At 40.8% G+C, this 20,477-nt stretch overlaps 1 protein-coding gene across 1 annotated transcript in view; it reads left to right on the top strand.

Moving 5' to 3' along the window:
- Positions 1–20,477, top strand: part of SDCCAG8 (SHH signaling and ciliogenesis regulator SDCCAG8) — a gene marked incomplete at both ends in the record, with an annotated part of 250,021 nt that overhangs the window by 70,798 nt on the left and 158,746 nt on the right. Inside the window, 3 exons of the mRNA XM_080698322.1 lie at positions 2,641–2,779; positions 13,544–13,696; positions 19,141–19,275. Coding sequence (XP_080554448.1) covers positions 2,641–2,779; positions 13,544–13,696; positions 19,141–19,275 — 427 coding nt within the window. The remainder of the gene's footprint in view (positions 1–2,640; positions 2,780–13,543; positions 13,697–19,140; positions 19,276–20,477) is intronic.

The raw sequence follows: 20,477 nt of genomic DNA, 5'->3' as shown, positions 1-20,477 counted from the left end.
CACAAAAATAAATAAATATGCCGGGTGTGGTAGCGCACGCTTGTAATTCCCGCACTTGGGAGGAGGAGACAGGAGGATAGCAGGTTTGCAACCAGCTTTAGCTACTTAGTGAAGCTCTTGGCAACTTAGTGAGACCCTGTTTCAAAATAAAGAATAAAAAATAGGGCTGGGGGTTTAGCTTGTGGTAGAATATCCCTGGGTTCTATCCGCAGTACCACAAAAATAAATAAATAGGCCGGGCGTGGTAGTGCACACTTGTAATCCCCGCGCTTGGGAGGAGACAGGAGGATCGCACAGGTTCGAAGCCAGCCGCGCTGGCTTAAGAGACCCTGTTTCCACATAAAAAAAAAAGTATAAAAATAGTTACTGGGAGTGTAGCCCGGAGATAGAAGGGTTTCCAGGAACCCTATTACCACCAAAAATTAAAGAAAGAAAGAAAGAAAGAAAGAAAGAAAGAAAGAAAGAAAGAAAGAAAGAAAGAAAGGATCACCATGCTTCCATGAATTTTATTTACTATTTATTTTTTAAAAAGAACTTTTATGAAACTGCTATGAATTGTTGCTTTGTTCAGCATTACATATTTCTTAAAACATAGCTGCTTTGTAAAGACCACAAATAGTTTAGATCATTTTTCCTTTAAGAGATTTTTTAAAAATAGTCATTGGTTAATGCAGAAGCATATTCAGACTTAGTGTTTATAGTCTTCTAAACTATAACTCTTTAAAGTTTGCTGAAAAAATAGAACTTGGCACTGGAAAGGAACCGGGAAGCATTTAATTCAACTGACTCTGAAACTCCAGTTTAAAGCTTGATCTATTATTGCCAGACGTGGTGGCGCACACTTGTAATCCCCGCGTTTGGGAGGCGGGGACAGGGGGATCATGTAGGTTCGAAGCCAGCCGCGCTGGCTTAAGAGACCCTTTTTCCAAATAAAAAGTATAAAATAGGTCTGGGAGTGTAGGCTGGAGGTAGAAGGGCTTCCAAGAACCCCAGTACCACCAAAAAAAAAAAAAAAAAAAAAAAAGCTTGATCTATTGATCTATTTAACAAAGCAGAAAATAGTCCTGAAACAGGCTGTCATCCTTTTTTATCCTTTGTGTACACAGAAAATTTCCCACTTCACTTTTTTCCTTTAGTCGTCTGGGCATTTTTATTCAGTCTATATTATTTATCCCATGAGATTACATCCTTACTTTTTTTATTCTTTTACATGTTAAAGCATCTTGGCATTTCTCTTTCTTTCTCTTTCTTTTTCTCTCTCTCTCCCTCTCTCTCTCCCTCCCTCCCTCCCTTTCCCTTCCTCTTTCCCTCCCTCCCTCCCCCTGTCTATCTGTAATGCTGGAAATTCAACCCAGGGGTGTAATATCTCCTAGCTATACTCCCAGACCTATTTTACTTTTTATTTGGAAACAGGGTCTTCCTAGGTTGCTGAGGCTGGCCTTGAACTTGCAATCTTCCTCTCTCAGTCTCCCAAGTACTGTATCTCTCTGTGTGCCACCACGTCCAGTACTGGTCTCTTCACTTCTATCCCCAGTAAACAGCTTGGCTTTGGATACCCTTGAGAACTGCTGGTGAGGGGTAGGTGTGGCCATGACCAAATTCAGTGAGGTAGAGTGTGGTTAAGCTGTGAGTGTTGTATGCATAACAGGGATCGAGGGGTGCTATAGTACTACCCATGGGAGCAGAAGAACATATTCATAAATAGGTGAAAGAAACTAATAGAAAGAGATGAATGAAAAGGATGATCATAGAGAAAGAAGAAAAGGAAAGGACATATATTTATTCCAGTGAATGAGAAAGGACTAGAGGCAAAAACAAAAGCTTAGTCCCTCCTATATTACTTTATCTTTTGGAAATAATAACATGATATAAGTCTTTTGCCCTTTATTTACCTACTTTTCAACAATGTTGACTTCTAAAAATTGAAAAACTAAAGTAGCTGGGCCTGGTGGCACACACCTATAATTCTACTACCTGGGAGGTCGAGACAGGAGGATCACAGTTTGGAGGCTAGCCTCAGCAATTTAGCAAGACCTTCATAACTTAGCAAGATCCTCAAAATTAAAAAAAAAATAAAAATAGGACCAGAGTTGTTATCTTGGAGACAGAATGTCTCTGGGTTCAATCCCTAGCACCACAAAATTAATTGATTAATTTTTAAAATAAGACTAAAGTTGTAGATCTGTGGTCGAGTGCCCCTGGGTTCAACTCCCAGTGCCAAAAAAAAGCACAAACAAAAATCCCAAAACCATCTATCTTATATAACTCAGATTTTGCATGTAGATTATAAAATAGGTGCTTATTGAATGTATCAAGGCATCAAAAATAAACCCATTCCAAAAAAGCGTTGACTTCTACTTTGAGACACACTGTCTGTCTCCCCTCCTTTGTTGCTTTTCCTTTGAGCTCCCTCCCCTTTCCTAGCTGGCTGGCTCCTTGCAGGCCTTCCCCTGCAGTCCCCCCTGAGCATGCCTTTCCCACAGCAAGTTCTCGCCCTGTAGTGTGGCCCTGGCCAAGGAGGACCGAGGGTCATCCTCTGGGCTGTCTTTCAGTAAGTGCTTTTCCACTAACACTTGCCGACGGGATTTTCTTCCCGACTTGGGAGTACATGATCGTTTCTTGTTCTTTTTGTGCCAACAGAGAGAGAGATGACTTAATGTCAGTCCTGGTTTCTGTAAGGAGCAACCTGGCAGACATGGAGCAGAGAGAAGCAAGTGCCTGCGAGCAGGTGAAACACGCTGTGCACATGACCGAGGAAGCCAACTTTGAAAAGACCAAGGCAAGTCTAAGTGGATGAAAACAAAGGCGTCAAGTTTTTCTTCTAAGCAATTCTTTAGTTACTCTTCTATAACTACACTCTTTTTTCCAAACACAAAGTAAATCCTGATCTGTCAGTGTTGACTTTTCTAAATTAAACAAATTTGCTATTTGAAGAGTTCTTATTCCTCTGCAAATACTCTTGTTATATCATGATTCAAAAATTGTAGTACAAAATAGTAACATACTTTGAGACACTCAGATGCTTTATCTTTTTATTTGCTGATTTTTTTTTTCTTGTGGATTGAACCCAGGGGTATTCTACCTTGAGTTATACCCTCATCCCTTTTTAATTTTAATTTTTTTTTACTTGAAAGCAGGGTCTCACTAGGTTGTTGAGAGTCTCTCTGAGTTGTGAGGCTATAATCCAATCTGCTCTCCCCCTGTCTCAGCTGCTTAAGTACTGGGATTATAGGCGTACAGCACCACACCTGGCTGCTGATGTGAAGTTTTTAGTGCTGTGAAAATATTAACATCCATAGTCACTTTTTATTTTTTATTTTTGGCAGTTCTGGGGGTGGAACCCAGAGGCATTTGATCTTCGAGCTACATCCCCTGCCCTAATTTTTATTCTTTATTTTGAAACAGGGTCTCATTACGTTGCAGAGAGTTTCACTAAGTAGCTGAGGCTGTCCATGAACCGCAGTCCTCCAGTCTCAGCCTCCCCAATGCTGGGATTACAAGCGTGTGCCGCCACACCCAGCACATAGTCACTTGCTTCTATATTTTTATGTTTGGCTAAAGACTGTTAAGCCTCACCCTAGATGAGCCTGGGCACTGACAATCTCTGTCCAGGATTTGTCAATATGGCTAAATTGAGATGCAGATTTTGCTTTATCACAATGAATAGATCACTTGGTGACAGTGAGATGTGTAATATTTTACTCAAGCTAATGAGTGAAAATATGTAATGAGAAAGGTTGACCTTTTTTTGTGTGTGTATGTGGTACTGGAGATTGAACCGAAGGGCATTCTACCTCTGATCTACACCCCCAGCCCTATATTATTTTTCATTATGAAAAACTATCTCACCAAGTTGTGGAGGGCCTCACTAAGTTGCTGAGGCTGGCCTTGAGTCTGTGATCCTTCTGTGTCAGCCTACCAGGTACTGGGATTACAAGAATGTGTCACCACACCCGGTAAGGTTGACTCTGGAGTATTAGAAATGATTAATACATTTAAAAACACATGCCAAAAAAATACAATTGTTTTTGTGTGTGGTGATGGGTATTAAACTTGAAACTACAACCCCCCCAGTCCGATTTTTTATTTTTTATTTTGAAACAAGGTCTCACAAGGTTGTGGAGGGGTTCACTAAGTAGCTGAGGCTGGCTGCAAACCTGGATTCTCCTATCTCAGCCTCCCAAGTACTGGGATTACAAGTATGTACAGCCACGCCCAGCTCACATGCTTTTCTTTTAAACATTTTTAATCATATAGGTAGATATTAATGTTCACATTTTAAGGTATATGTTTGAATCAAACATGCCTAATAATGATGGTGACAGTAGTAGTTAGCCCGGGTGGTAGTGATCTAGGTGCTTTGGATAACAGACTTTACTGTTGACACCTTGCTGTGTCGGGGACACACCTTCATATAGTCAAGGCGCTGTGTATTTCCGTGCATGCTCTCACCATACTTCAGGTGCCCAGTAGCCACGTGTACCCAGTGATACCCTAGGGACAGTGCAGATACAGAACATTTTCATCATCACCAAAAGTTGGACTGGAGGCCAGATCTAGTTCAGGGGTAGAGTGCTTGGCGAGCATGTGCAAGGCCCTGGCTTGAATCAAAGCACCAAAGGGCAAAAAAAGTTGCATTGGCTAGCATTAGTCTAAACCATGACTAGGTTGAGCAACCCCAGTCTGAAATCGTCTGAAATTAGAATTTTTTTTTTTTTGAGTGCCAAAATGACGCTGAAAAAGTTTCAGGTTTTGCAGCATTTTGGATTTGGGATTTTCACATAAAGGGCCTTCATCCAGTATGGTCTATGCAAGTATTACCAAATCTGAAAAATGCCCAAATCTGAAAAGCTGCTGGCCCAGCATTTTGGATAAAGGCAACTCAACATGTAGCAGCACCAGGCCTTTGTTCAAATATTACAGCTGCCACCTGCAATGCCAGCTGCTTTGGAGGTTGATGCAGGAAGATCTCAAGTTCAAGGCTAGCCTGGGCAACTTAGGAAGACTTTGCCTCAAAATAAAATGAAAAGGACTGGGGATGTATCATTGGGCTTTTCTCACACATACATGTTAAAAATCCCCAGTAGTACTTCAAAAAAAATAAAATAAAAAGGAAAGAAAGTGTGTACATATTACAAGTATTCATTTCTGTGTGAATATATTCTCAGCCTACCCATTTGTCTCTACCCAGTTCTTCTGTAATTATTCTCAGGCCACTTCATCCCCATTTATTACTACTTTGATTACCACTGCCTCCCTTTGCTTTTGAAAAGTGGGTTCAGTTCTGACCCAAATCTCCCACTCTGTGTGTGTGTGTGTGTGTGTGTGTGTGTGTGTGTGTGTGTGTGTGTGTTACTGGGGATTGAACCCAGGGGCATTCTGCCTCTGAACTATACCCCCGAGGTTGAAATTACTGAGGGCTTCACTGAGTTGCTAAAGGCAGACCTTGAACTTGCAATCCTTCTGTCTCAACCAGCCTCTTCTCTTTTTGTCCTTCATTTTCTCTGGCTGGACTTCTTCTCTTCTCACTTAAATAGGCATTTTTCTGGGCTTGATTTTGTACCTGTGTAGTCCCAGGACTTAGGAGGCTGAAACAGGAGGTTCATATGAGGCTAACCTCAGCAATTTCAAAACGCTCATTAACTTAGCCAGACCGCTTTGAAATAAAAAACAAAAGAGCTGGAGATGTAGCTGAAGGATAGAATGCCCCTAGGATCAGTTCCCCAATCCCAAGAAGAAAGGAAGGAAGGAACAAAGGAAGGATTTTGTAATCCCAATGGAAGTCATCAGATTCCCCCTCTTCACCCCCAAATCTGCAGCTACTTCTAACTTGCTAACCAACAATTTTCTTCCTCTACCAAATCCTGAATGATATCTCCCTCCTCTGCCCAGCCCTCAACCAGCCACCCAGTTCAAGGCCGAAATTCTCAAGTTTCTCAATTCTTTCGTCATGAACACTTCTTGTAATAGATCTGCCCAACCTGAGAACCTGTCACCATCACAGTATTTACCAAAATATGTTGTTATTGCTTATTTGTGTGTATTTGTCATGAAACTTTCTAACATCTGACAGTAAGAAACGAATCTATCTTGTTCACTGGTTAGCTGTAGCATCCTGCATGGTGCTCGCAATGATAGCAATGCCCTGTGAGGGGATCGCAGCTCTGCCCCCACTAGAATTCTAGAATGCCACTGAGAGCCGAGACATGTGCCTGTACCTAGTACTTGGGAGGCTGAGACTGGAGGATGGTAGGTTTGAAGACAGTCTCAACAAGGAGTGAGATTCTCTTCAACCTAGAGAGACCCTGTTTCCAAAATAAAAATAAAATAAAATTGGGTTGGGGGTACAGTTCTTAGGTAGAATGCCCCTGAGTTGAATTCCCAGTGCCACAAACAAGCAAAAAAAATTATAGAATGCTTTATTCTTACCAATTTACCTACTTTTTATTTATTTACTTTTTTATTCTTTCCAGATTGCCTACTTTGTTACTACTTTTATTACTAACCCAGGAAATACTTTGTTGTTCAGTTCCTTGACATTTGGTGCCACCTAGTGTCCCATTTGTATATTGCATGCTACCCAAGTAGGGGTTATTTTAAAAATTGTATTTACATTAATAGTGGTAGTGAAAATGCCTGGGGAAATAAGCTTAGAATATTAAGAGATGACAATTACAACTGCCTCAGATCAAATCCCCTCTCTTCCACTTTCTAAGTCTGTGATTTGGGCTAGTTATTTAATGTCTGAAAGCCCCTAGTTTCTTTTTTTTTTTTTGGGGGGGGGGTTGTTCTGGGGATGGTACCCAGGGGAATTCTACCTTTGAGCTACACCCCAGCCCTATTTTTTATTTTTTATTTTTTATTTTGAAACATTTCAGTAAGTTGCAAAGGGCCTCACTAAGTAGCTGAGGCTGTCCACAAATCCCTGATCCTCCTGTCTCCTCCTCCCAAGTACTGGGATTACAAGAATACACCACCATGCTCAGATGAAAGCACCGGTTTCTTTAACTGGGTGATAAGAACACTTAAAATGTCTTAAGATAATTAAACAAAGGGATCAATATGAGCCATTTGGCAAAGTTCCTGGCAAATAATAAGTGCTAAATGAATATTTTTGTTTGAAAATTACCAGTTATGACAACTAGAGATTAAAAAAAAACCAGGGTCTCACTAAGCGGCTGAAGGCCTTGATAAGTTGCTGAGGCTGGCCTTGAACCTGCGATCCATCTGTCTTAGCCTCCTAAATACTGGGATTACAGGCATGTGTCATGCTGGTTGGCCAACTGGGAATCATTTTAAAAGAATTTTTTTTTACCTAGAAATACAGTAATGTAGGAGAATTGAGGCTTCCACAGTGCAAAGCTTGTGGTAAAGTTATAAGAAACAGATGCAAAGGCCAACAGCTGAGAGCTGTCTGCTTGTCCTGGGAGGGAAATGTTTAGCAGCATATTGGGGGCATGGAGGCACAGGCTTTGATATAAAATTGCCACAAGCATGTCCACAATGAGATAGCCGTGTGTGTGTGTGTGTGTGTGTGTGTGTGTGTGTGTGTGTGTGTGTGTTTCTGGAAACCCTTCTACCTCCAGGCTACACTCCCAGACCTATTTTACATTTTTATTTGGAAACAGGGTCTCTTAAGCCTTCAAACCGGCGCGATCCTCCCACGTGCGGGGATTACAAGCATGCGCCACCATGCTCAGCATGAGATAGCCTTTTACAGAAATATTTCTCATAATCGAGTGATGTCGTAGTCATTGCCAAGTCTTGATGTGGCGCACTGCTTGTGCTTAAGGTGATGATGGTGTGTGTGAACCTACTATCTGCAAGTCCTATGAAAGTGCACCACATCAAATGTGTTGGGCACACCTGTAATCTCAGTCCCTGAGAAGCTGTGAAAGGAGATTGTGACAGGATCAAAGGTTCCAGGCCAGCCTCAGCAACTTAGGGGGACCCTATTTCAAAATAAAAAGTGAAATAGGAGCTGGTGTGATGGGAGAATTGCAGGTTCAAGGCTAGCCTTAGCAACTTAGTAAGACCCTGTTTCAAAATAAATAATAAAAATAGGGTAGGGGGTATATCTCAGAGGTAGAATGCTCCTGGACTCCATCCTCAGGACTGAAAAGGGCTTTTTTTTTTTAAGAAATTTTATTGGTGCATTGTAGTCATACATCTTAATAGGGTACAAGATGTACAAGCATACATGCACACATCACTTATTTAGCCCTTCCCCAATTCCCACCCCATTCTCCCCCTCCCTCCTTCTCATATTTGGCTTAGTGATTGACTGATATGTTTGTAAATGTACATCATGTACATTAGGGAATTTCTCTCTCCCGTCATCCCCAGTTAGGCCTCTTTATTTGCTCCTCTATGGTTTCTCCTTCTTCATCCAAAGTGTCTCCTATGACACCTTTTTCTACCCAGCTTCTGCATATTAAGGAGAGCATCCAATTTCTTACTTTTTGTGACTGGCTAATCTCACTTAGTATAATGTTCTCCAGTTCCATCCATTTCTCTGTAAATGATGAAATTATTTATGGCTGAGTAAAATTTCATTGTGTACATATTCCATAGTTTTGCAATCCATTCATCTGTTGATGGACATCTTAACTGGTTCCATAGTTTTGCAAATGTAAATTGTGCAGCTATGAACATAGATGCACATGTATTAGTTTGGTATTTTGTTTTCCATTCTTTTGGGTAGATACCCAGAAGTGGTATTGCTAGATCATATGATAGGTTCATTCCCATTCTTCTGAGGATCCTCCATACTGTTTATAGCCAACTGATTTTTTTTACAAAGAGGCCAAAAATATACACTGGAGAAAAGATAGTCTCTTCAACAAATGGTGCTGGCAAAACTGGCTGATCATATGCAGAAGAATGGAAATAAGCCCCACTTTTTCACCCTGCACAAGAGTCAATTCAGATCAAAAACATGAAAATCAGACCAGAGACCTTGCAGCTCCTTGAAGAGGGCATAGGTCCAACACTTAGGCACAGGTAAAACTTTCTCAACAAGACCCCAAAGGCACAAGAAACTAAAAAGCAGATCAATATATGGGATTATCGCATTAAACTGAAGAATTTCTGTACAGCAAAGAAAACTAGCAAGAACCTCAACTGAGAACCGACAGAATAGGAGAAAATTTTTGCCAACCATTCCTCCAATAGATGACTAATATCTAGAATAAACAGAGAACTCAAGAAACTCAGCACTAAGAAAACAAATAACACAATCAAAAATGGACAAGTGAACTAAATAGTCACTTCACAAAAGAAGAAATTCAAATGGCCAATAAATGTATGAAAAAATGCTCAACAGCAGTAGCAATCAGAGAAATACAAATAAAAACTACCCTGAGATTTCACCTAACTCCAACTAGAATGGCAATCATTCAAAACACAAACAACAACAGATGCTGGTGAGGATGTGGAGAAGTGAGAACTCCAAAACATTGTTTATGGGATTGAAAATTAGTGCAACTACTTTGGAAAACAGTATGGAAGGTTCTCCCTTTAAAAGAAACTTTGTGAGGTATGTGAGAACAAGATTAGCCTGCTGAATGCATTTTGTTTGTTTGTTTGTTTGTTTGTTTTGGATACAGGGGATCGCACCTAGAGGCATTCTATTCCTGAGCTACACCCCAGCCCTATTTTTATTATTTTTTTGAAACAGAGTCTCACTAAGTTGCAGAGGGCCTCTGTAAATTTCTGAGGCTGGCCACGACCCTGCAATCCTCCTGTCTCGGCTTCCCAAATACTGGGATTACAGGCGTATGCTCCACCACACCCAGCTCTCTGTTCTTTGGTAATGTGTCCCAAGAAGTTTATGGTGGTCTGGTTCTCTCTAGCCCCTTCAGATTGACATTGTCAGCTCTATTTGGTTAATGGATAACATGTGAAATGTGCCTGTATAATAGATTTCTTAAAATACATCTCTCAAACCAGGCGTGTTGGCACATGCCTGTATTCTCAATACTTGGGAAGCTGAGACAGGAGGATCAAAGGTTTACAGCCAGCTTCAGCAATTTTGTGAGGCCCTTCACAATTTACTTGGACCCTGTTTCCAAATAAAAACTAAAGTAGGGCTGGGGTCATGGCTCAGAGGTAGGAAGCTTTTGTTTATCTAATCTGAAAATGTACCCTGAAAGCTAACAGTACATGTAAGCTTTAACCAAAATAAGGCAATTTTCATAAATGAATACTTTACAGTGACTCTAAAATGTATGGATTTCTCGGGAATTTGGATATGACCAGCCTGAAGGAAACAGGACCTTGAAATAAATCTGACTCTATTGCTTTTAGATTTATATAGTCTCTTTTTCTTTCTCTTTTGTCTTCTTTCCGCCTGTCTTTATTTTTTCTATCCTACCACAGATATTTTATTAGATTCATATAAAACATTTTTCACAAGCACAATTCATTGCATTTTGAAGCACAGAAGTCACTAATTCATATTATTTCAAGCTCCAAGGGCTTCAGTTATGGAAAAAATTATGCTTTCTCATTTATTTATTTATTTATTTATTTATTTATTTATTTATGAGGTACTAGGGATAGAACACAGGGACATTCTACCTCTGAGCTACACCCCCAGCCCTATTCTTTATTCTTTATTTTGAAACAAGGTCTCACTCAGTTGCAGAGAGCCTCACTAAGTAGCTGAGGCTGTCCGTGAATCTCAATCCTCCTGTCTCAGTCTCCCAAGTACTGGGATTATAAGCATGCACCACCACGCCCAGCTTCGCACTTCTTTTAAAATCTAATTTCAAATTTCCTTATCGAGGCATTCTCAACTAGAATTTAGCTTGAAACTAACTTCCTAGGATAATTTTTTTTAGTAATTATATTTGATTTTTTTTGGTTAATCTGACACAATTGAAGTGTATTCTCATACTTTAAGGCTAGGAGTACAGAAAACTTTCTAGAAAACACCAAAAAAGAAGCAAACAGAAAGAGAAACATAGCGCATTCTGGATAAAGAGAGGAAAATTCACATATCCCCAGTGTTTCTTGTCTGTCTTTATTGCAACTTTCACCAGAGGGAAGCAGAGCAGTGCCTAAGACACAGTGATGTGGAGACTGCCTGTCTCCATTACCAACACCTGTGATGATCAAATCTAAAGTCACACTCTGTGGAAGTCATAAGACCAACTTAGGGGAAAAGAAATGTTGGATGAGGTGGATGTTGTAGATAGAGAGCAAATGGGATAAGACTAAGATAGCATATAGTATCTTAATTTTATTAGGGGTTTTATCTTATTTTATTTATTTTATTTATTTTGGTGGTATTGGGGATGGAACCCTTCTATCTCCAGGCTATACTCACAGATCTATTTTATACTTTTTTTATTTTTGGAAACAGGGTCTCTTAAGCCAGCGTGGCTGGCTTCGAACCTACGTGATCCTCCTGTCTCTGCCTCCCAAGCGTGGATATTACAAGCATGGGCCACCATGCCCAGCTATTTTATATTTTTAATTTGGAAACAGTCTCTTAAGCCAGCGAGGCTGTCTTCGAACCTGCGTGATCCTCCTGTCTCTGCCTCCCAAGCGTGGATATTACAAGCATGGGCCACCATGCCCAGCTATTTTATATTTTTAATTTGGAAACAGTCTCTTAAGCCAGCGAGGCTGTCTTCGAACCTGCGCGATCCTCCTGTCTCCACCTCCCAAGTGCGGGGATTACAAGTGTGCGCCACCATGCTTGGTTTATTAGGGGTTTTAAAAATTGTGATTTTTTAAAAAGAAAGGAAAATTTCCAAATTTAATTTTGAAATGATAAGGGAATACATTTATACTTGGAACTGAGTGAATATGGAAGCAGGTTTTGCAAGTGTATAGTTTTTTAGTTTTTTGTGGGTCTGAGGATAGAACTCAGGGGAATTCAACCTCCGAGCTACACCCCCTGCTCTATTTTTTATTCTTTTTTTTTTTTTTTTTTTTTTTTTGGTGGTACGGGAGTTCCTGGAAGCCCTTCTACCTCCGGGCTACACTCCCAAACCTATTTTTACATTTTTATTTGGAAACAGGGTCTCCTAAGCCAGCACACGCGACTGGCTTCGAATCTGCACGATCCTCCTGTCTCTGCCTCCCAAGCACGGGCATTACAAGCATGCGCCACCACGCCCCACTATTTTTTATTCTTTAATTTGAAATAGAGTCTCAAAAAAATAAAATAAAAATTGTGATTTTTTTTTTTTTTTTTTTTTTTTTTTTTTTGGCCAGGCGTGGTGGCGCACGCTTGTAATCCCAGCATTTGGGAGACTGAAACAGGAGGATTGCAGTTCGCAGATAGCCTCAGCCACTTAGTGAGGGAGGCCCTTTGCAACTCAGTGAGACCCTGTTTCAAAATAAGGCAAAATGCCCTTGTATTCAAACTCAGTACCCCACACTCCTGCGCAAAATTTTTTTTCAAAATTTTTTTGGCTGAAAGGAAGTTAGAGAGATTTTATTTCTGGAAATACAGAGTGAGAACTGTAGGCTAAAGAACAATTATGAACATTTACCAGAATTGAAAGATGACAATCCACGTGAAATAAGGGAGGGAATTTTGTCTTGAGTCTTTCTCTATTTTAAATATTATTATTACCTAATTTTTATGGTAATTGTGTGTTTAGGAGTAGGGAACTAGATTTTAGTTATAGTTAAAGAAGATGTTATTAATATAGTATAAGCAATAGATAACTATGCATTGCAATGAAATTCAATATTCAACATCTTATTTAAGATTTTTATCTGTTTATCATTTAAAATATTCCATTTATTTTTGGATACTAGGGATTAAACCCAGAAGCTTTGGGCTTTCTACCTCTGAGATCTACCCCATCCCTATTTTATTTTTTATTTGGAAACAGGGTCTTGCCAAGCTCCTGAGAGCCTCACTAGGTTGCTGGGACTGATTTTGAACCTGCAGACCTCCTGTCTAAGCCTCCCAGGTACTGGGATTACTACTACACTAGGCTATGATTTTACAATTTAAAATACTAGAACATTTGGTTTTTCTGATCCCCTTTTTAAAGTTCTGACTCATCTGTGGCCCTCATCAAAGTCTGTTACATGAACCCTCTAGCTGAGTAGTTAGCATAGCCTTAACTGCCTGGGGCACAGTATCACATGCCTATCTTTGGAAGCTGAGACTGGAGGATCTCAGGTTCAAGACTAGCATCAGCAATACAACAAGATTCTCAGCAACCTAGAGGGAACCTCTTTCAAAATGAAAAATATAAATAAAGGGCTAGGGATGTACTTTGGATGTAGAATACCCCTGGGCTCAATCTTCAGTACCACACACAAACAAAAATTGTGTGTGTGTGTGTGTGTGTGTGTGTGTGTGTGCAGCCTTACTTGTGAATTTTGAAATCTGTGAGTAATATAATATGTGGTACTATTTTAGACCAGTAAGTGGTGTCAGTAAACAAATACAAAATTGTTCTAATAGACTTTATATTAAGTTTTAACTATTATCAAGAAAGTAAAGCTTCATTGTCTCATTTTTCTCTCAGTTTTTCCAAATGCTAACCCATGCAACTCTCCCTGGCAGGCCTTAGTCCAGTGTGAGCAGCTGAAGAATGAGCTGGAGAGGCAGACAGAGCGACTTGAAAAGGAACTGGCATCTCAGCAAGAGAAAAGAGCCTTCGAGAGAGAGCTGATGAAAAAGGAAATGACGAAGGAAAGGGAGGACATGGAAGCCAAGGTGCCCGAGCACGCTCAGGGTCCTTGTGGCGGTGTCACGGGTGGTCGCCAGGCTGCCATTCCTGAATGAACTTCCAGTTTTGTTATTTTGTTTGTCTGTTTTGGTACTGTGAATCGAATGCAGGGGCGTTCAACCTTCAAGATACACCCCCAGCTGTTTTTATTTTTTTATTTTGAATCAGAGTCTTGATAAGTTGCTGAGGGTCTCAGTAAGTTGTTGAGGCTGGCCTGGTTCCTGCAATCCTCCTGTCAGCCTCCAGAGTCCTGGGATTATACACATTACACACACCACCAAGCCCAGTGAATGAACTTTAAATTTTAAGACCTTTATAAGTCGTCTCATTTCATATAATTTAGAATTCACTAAAAATGTTCTATTTTTCTGCATTTCTCAGTAAAGTTTACTCTCTGACCTTTTCAAATAAAATAATTAATTTGCTTCCATATTATGCAATTCGGAATTTCCTTTGATCCTGCCATTCTGTTTGCTTCTCTCTCATGTTTGCCAGAAGAGAACAGGTACTCTGAAGACACCCAGATTTTATTTAACATGGCTAGATCAAGGAGAAATGGCTCCCCCATCTTTTTTTTTTTTTTTTTTTTTTTTGCGGGTCTGGGATGGAAGCCAGAGACATTTGCCCTCTGAGCTACAAGCTACAACCCCTGCCCTATGTTTTAATCTTTATTTTGAAACAAAGTCTCACTGAGTTGCAGAGGGCCTCACTAAGTAGCTGAGGCAGTCCGCAAATCGCAATCCTCCTGTCTCAGCCTCCCGAATGCTGGGATTACAAGCGTGAGCCACCACGCCGGGCTTGGCTCCCCCATCTTATCTCCTACCCCAAAGCAAACATGTATAAAATAAAACATTTTTAAGAAACTGAGTTATTAGAAAAAACTGATTTAACACACATTAGTTCTGACAGATTACATGTTGACTAATGACCATAACCAGATGAATAACTAAAAAGGTGAAAGAAAGGCAAAAGGAACAGATAACATGAAATAGCCGGAGTTTAAGAAATAGTGACAAGCAGGATGGCGGTGCATGCCTGTAATCCCAGGGAGGCTGAGACAGGAGGATCAAGGATTCGAGGCTAGCCTCAAAAATATAGTGAGGCCCTCTGCAACTTAGTGAGACCCTGTTTCAAAATAAAATAATAAAATAGGGCTAGGAGTGGAGCTCAGAGGTAGAATGCCTCAGGGGTCAATCCCCAGTACAAAAGAAGAAGAAGAAGAAGAAGAAGAAGAAGAAGAAGAAGAAGAAGAAGGAGGAGGAGGAGGAGGAGGAGGAGGAGGAGGAGGAGGAGGAGGAGGAGGAGGAGGAGGAGAAGGAGAAGAAGAAGAAAGGGAGAAAGGGACAGAGTAACAAGTTGAAATAGAAAGTTGAGTATGACCTAGCTTTAAAATTGCTACAATAATAAAAATGAGCAAGAAGTAACAACTATTACATGTTATTTATTAGGTGAGCTCATTGCCTTTGCCCAGAATACTGTCATAATACTCCAGTGTAAAATAATTAATTCATAGAACAAATATCTGTATATCTGCTGTGTGAGAGACAATGTGCAGACATAAAGACGTAATAAGAGAAAAGTCACAACTTCTGCCCAGAGAGTTTGAAGTCTTACGGATAAACCGAGGGACTTATTACAAACTGCTTTATCTTCTTACCCTCTTTATTTTGTTTCTGGCTTTTTATTATTTTATTGGTGCAATATAATTATGCATTATAGCGGGATTCAAGTGATGCACACCGTATCTCTCGGTGTGGTTCTGTCCTAACCCCATGGAAAATAGGCGTGGTGGTGCACGCCAGAACTTGGGAAGCCGAGGCAGGAGAATCGCAGGTCCCAGGCCAGCCTTGGAAACTTGGCTAGACCCTGTCTCAACATTTTAAAAAATAAAAAAGACTGAGTATAGATCAGAGGTAGAATATCCCTCAGTTCAGTCTCCAGCACCACAAAGTATAAATGCATAAATAAAGCCTTTATGTCTCCCCGAAGCCTCGGATAGTTCAGGACCCCGAGAAGCTCTCCGTTACTTCTCCTTTCCAGTCTCATCTCCCCGTGCCTCTCCTCCTCGTATCCCCACCATAGGACTGCTTTCCTGCCCCAGCACGGAACGTGCCGGCCTGCTTTAAACCTTCCATCCTGCTGTCTGCAGACATCCAAGTACTGGAATTACAAGTGTGCGTCACCACACCCAGCTCTCTTTTCTTCCTTAACAGTAGGAATACTTGAGAGACTTGTAGAATTTTTCTTTCTCTCTCTCTCGTTCTCATTTTAAAATTCCATTCGTATTGGAAGCTCTGGCGGAACAGGTTCCTTTTCTGGACAGGCTTTCCGTCATTCTCCCACGAACAGTACTTGCGTGAGTGCCCTCGCCTTCCCAATGGTCCTCAGTGGCGCTGAGCCACTGGGTCAGTTCATTTGTTCCTTCTGTGTTTATTTGGACGCCCCCTACGGCCCACACATTTCCTCTGGGTTCCCTTGACCCAAGGCTGAAATCCTCCCTCCTGTATCTCCCCCTGGGAAGTCCTACCTACTTCGTACATTTTCAGAGCACCAGGGACTGCTTTACAACAACTCCCATCAAGCGCTCCCGAGCTGATGTCCTTGTCTCTCTCTTGCCTGTCAAAGTGTAAAGGACTTGCCTGATGTCGACGCCGTGGACACGCAGCCGCGCTGCAGCTGTGTCTGGCTCTGCAGCAGATGTGGGTGGAGAGGCTCCCGCAGTGAGATGCTGACTTCCAGATGGTGGGCGTGGGGGAGAGGAAGGTGTGACCACGGGAGGGGAGGCCTCAGCAAGTGGGTGACAGGAGGCAGCCGACAAGTAGTGGGCTGAGGAAAGACGAGATAGGCGGTAGAGGGACGTCCTGGGTAGAGGAGAGAGTGGTTGCATGTGATGGGAGCTGACTCAGATTTACTATTGGCAAAAAGAGGTCTGTGTATTTGCTTCAAAACTACAATATAAATAATGTACTGTGTGATATTTAAATAGCTGTCATCAAGATTCGTTGCTGTTAAATGATTCTAGAAACCCTTCAATTAATTACATATTCATGGAACAGAGAGTCATGAACCTGAATTCTAAAATCAAGAAAGCTAAACTGATACTTTTGTTCTATTTATCTGCCTTTGACCTTTAATTTAGGTCAGGCTGTGATAAGCGTGGGGATGCTTTGTGGTTGGTTATTAGTAAAGCTCATTTCATGTGTAAATTAGATTTTCAGATAATCTTTTGATGATAAGGACATGTAAATAATCACAAATATATGATTCTCCACAATCTTCAGAAAAGCTAATTAATTCAACTGCCTAAATTAGGAAATAACTACCAGGGCTAATTATTTTCATATGGGTCAACTTTAGCTATTTATACAATTCAAAAGGTAGCAACCAACCTATCTTGACTTTATTGCTATAAAGTTCTTGAGTTCATCAGAACTCCAGTTAAATGTTGACTTTAGCACAAAATTTTAGTGATTTCATTTGTAGAACTGAATTCATACACATTAGCGTACAGTGTTCAATTTCAAGTACTGTTATTATTATATTTCGCAGTGCTTGGGGTTCAGCCTAGGGGCATCCTACCACTGAACCACAACCCAGCTCTTTTATTTTTTTATTTTGAAACAAGGTCTCACTAAGTTACTAAGGGTCTCACTAAATTGCTGAGGCTGGCCTCAAACCTTTGATCACCTTGTCTCAGCCTACCAAGTACTGGTATTATAGGCAAGCACCACCACGCCTGATACAAGTATCATTATTTCTTTTTTTTCTTTCTTTCTTTCTTTTTTTTTTTTTTTTTTTTGTGTGTGTGTGGTACTGGGGGTAGAACCCAGAGGCTTTCTACCTCCAGGCTATACTCCCAGCCCTATTTTATTTTTGAAACAGAGTCTCACTAAGTTGCTGAGAGCCTCACTAAGTAGCTGAGGCTGGCTTCAAACCTACGCGATCCTCCTGTCTCAGCCTCCCAAGTGCGGGGATTACAAGTGTGTGCCACACGCCCGGCTAAAGTATCATTATTTCTAATTTGTTACCAGTTCTTATTTAAGAGATTAAAAAAACTGAAGCCCAGTGTGGTAGCACACATTTATAAATCCCAGTACTTGGGAGCCTGAGCTGGGAGGATCGCAGATTCAAGGCCAACCTCAGGAACTCAGAGGCTGAGACAGGAGGATCACAAGTTCAAGGCCAACCTCACCTCAGTAACTTAGGAAGACCTATTTCAAAATAAAAAGTAAAAGGGTTGGGGGTGTAGCTCAGAGGTAGAATGTCCTGGGATTAATCCTTGGTAACAAAACTAAACAACTAGTACAGCATGGGCAGCAATCATTAAGAAAGGACACAGGTTACGAGTGTCCCAGTGCCTATTAGCTGATATTACAACAACCTTCAGTACGTGAAGAATGGCCTTCTTTGCACAGAGACCTGGAGGTCAAGGAAGATTCCAGAAGGAGAGAAGATAACTCAGCTGGATCCTCTAAGAGAATAGGGAGAGTTCTAGATGATGGGAAAGCAGGTGGAGTTTTACTCACAAAAGGAACTGCAAAGTTGGTTTTGGGGGAGCAAAGCAGGGAAGTCACAGCTCTCTCAAGACACCTTCCTCTCAGCCAGTGTAGTGGCATGTGGCTGTAATATCAGTACTTAGGAGGCTGAGACAGGAGGATAACTGGTTTGAGGCCAACCGCAGTAACTTAGTGGGACTGTTAGCAATAGCAAGACTTTGTTTCAAAATAAAAAGGTCTGGGGATATGGCTTAGAGAGAGAATGCCCTGGGTTAAATCTCCAGTGCCAGAAAACAGAACAAAATAAAACAAAGCTATCTTCCTCTTGAACCCTCCAACCAATCTCCCCCCTCCTCCCCAGTGGAGGAGGACCTCAAAGTTCTCTGATTCATTTCTCATTTATGACAGTCTGTTCTATCACATACTTGGGTGCCTAACACCTGTCACCTTAGGGTTTCAACCAAAACTTATTTCTTATTATACATTTTCCAAAGTAAGGTTAGAGATGAGGAGAGTGAATAAGAGAGATACGCATATTTCAAGTGACAGGATAAGCTGAAGGGGCAGAGAAATGGACAAACCCAATCCACAGAGAAGTGAGTGACTTAACAGAGAGCCTACAGCTATGTTGGGGCTCCACTAAGAAAAAAATTTTCTTTTTGACACTAGGGATTAAACCAAGCTTTTTTTATTTTTATTTTATTTTTTATTTTTTAATTTTTTTAATTTTAATTTTATTTATTTATTTATTTATTTTTTGAAACAAGGTCTCACCGAGTTGCCAAGGCTGGTCTTAAGGAACCTGTGATCCTCTTGTCTCAGCCTCCTGAGTACTGGGATTACAGGTGTGTGCCGCCACTCCTGCCTGTGCAATAAAGTTTTAGTGTTTACTTTGTCAGTTAATTTTATTATTTAAAACTTTTATTTCTCTTTAGATGCTGATCCTGTCTCAGAATGTTGCCCAGCTGGAGGCCCAGGTGGAAAAGGTGACAAGGGAGAAGACTTCGGCTATTCATCAACTGGAAGAAATTCAGGCCCAGCTGGCTTCCCAGGAAATGGATGTCACCAAGGTGCAGATATTTTAATTCCATAATTACCTGACTAAATATTTTCTTTGAGAAAATTTTTCTTACCATACTTGTGCTAACAGGAAAAAGACTGGAGTAGATAGAAAATTTTTGTTAGGTGGCTCACACCTGTATTCCCAGTACTTGGGAGGCTGAGAGAGGAGGATCACAGATTTGAGGTCAACCTCAACAATTTAGCAAGACCTTGTTTCAAAATAAAAAATAAAAAGGACTGAAGGTTTAGCTTGGAGGTAGAATGCCCCTAAATTCAGGGTTCAATCCTCAGTACCCCCCCAAAAAAGAAAGAAGAATAAAACTCTACTCAGTGCTCACTCAGCATTTACTATGCAGCCTTTTTGTTTTTGTTGGTTTTTGGGGGGGGGGGTTGGTCTAGACAACATAAGGTTGGTCTTCACAATAGTTTTTGGAGATGTTAATTTACAACTTGAAAAGTATACTTAACATAAAGAAGTCTTCTCTTCACATCCTTTTTCAGACCTGGCTTCTAAAAGGCTCTAATACTGCAAGTTCTTACTTTATTTATTTATTTTTGCGGGTCTGGGGATGGAACCCAGGGCATTCTACCTCCGAGCTACACCCCCTGCCCTATTTTTTATTCTTTATTTTGAACCCGGGTCTCACTGAGTTGCAGAGGGCCTCGCTAAGTAGCTGAGGCTGTCTGCAAACCGCGATCCTCCGGTCTCAGCCTCCCAAATGCTGGGATTACAAGCGTGCGCCACCACGCCCGGCTAAGTTCTTACTTTATTGATGTTTAAGTTTATATATTCAGATAGCAGTGTCTATACTACGCGATCACTAACTTGTGAGCCAAGAACTAGAACGATTAGTGGTCTTACCTGGCTAAGGTTAGCAAGACCCTGATTTTAAGAACTATTGGCAGTTCACATCGATTTCAAATTAAGCTGGGCAAGGTGGCACACTTTTCTCGTCTCAGTACTTGGGAAGCTGGGACAGGAGATCACAAGTTCAAGGCCAGCCTGTTACTTTATGAAGTCCTCTGCAACTTAATGAGATCCTTTTTCAAAATAAAGAATAGACTTCAAGTTAATTGCTTGAAAACTACGAAACTAAATAAGGGTGTATGTGATATGATAAAGATGATAAAGAGATGTATTGTTCACTGCTAAATATACAGATAATTTTGCTTAAAATGCATGCCCTGTCTCTATTTTTCTTAATTTTGA

This window comes from Muscardinus avellanarius (genome assembly GCF_963383645.1).
Source record: "Muscardinus avellanarius genome assembly, chromosome: 7".
Classification (NCBI taxonomy): Eukaryota; Metazoa; Chordata; class Mammalia; order Rodentia; family Gliridae; genus Muscardinus; species Muscardinus avellanarius.
Note: the sequence above shows the minus strand (reverse complement) of the source record. Positions and strands in the feature narration are given on the sequence as shown.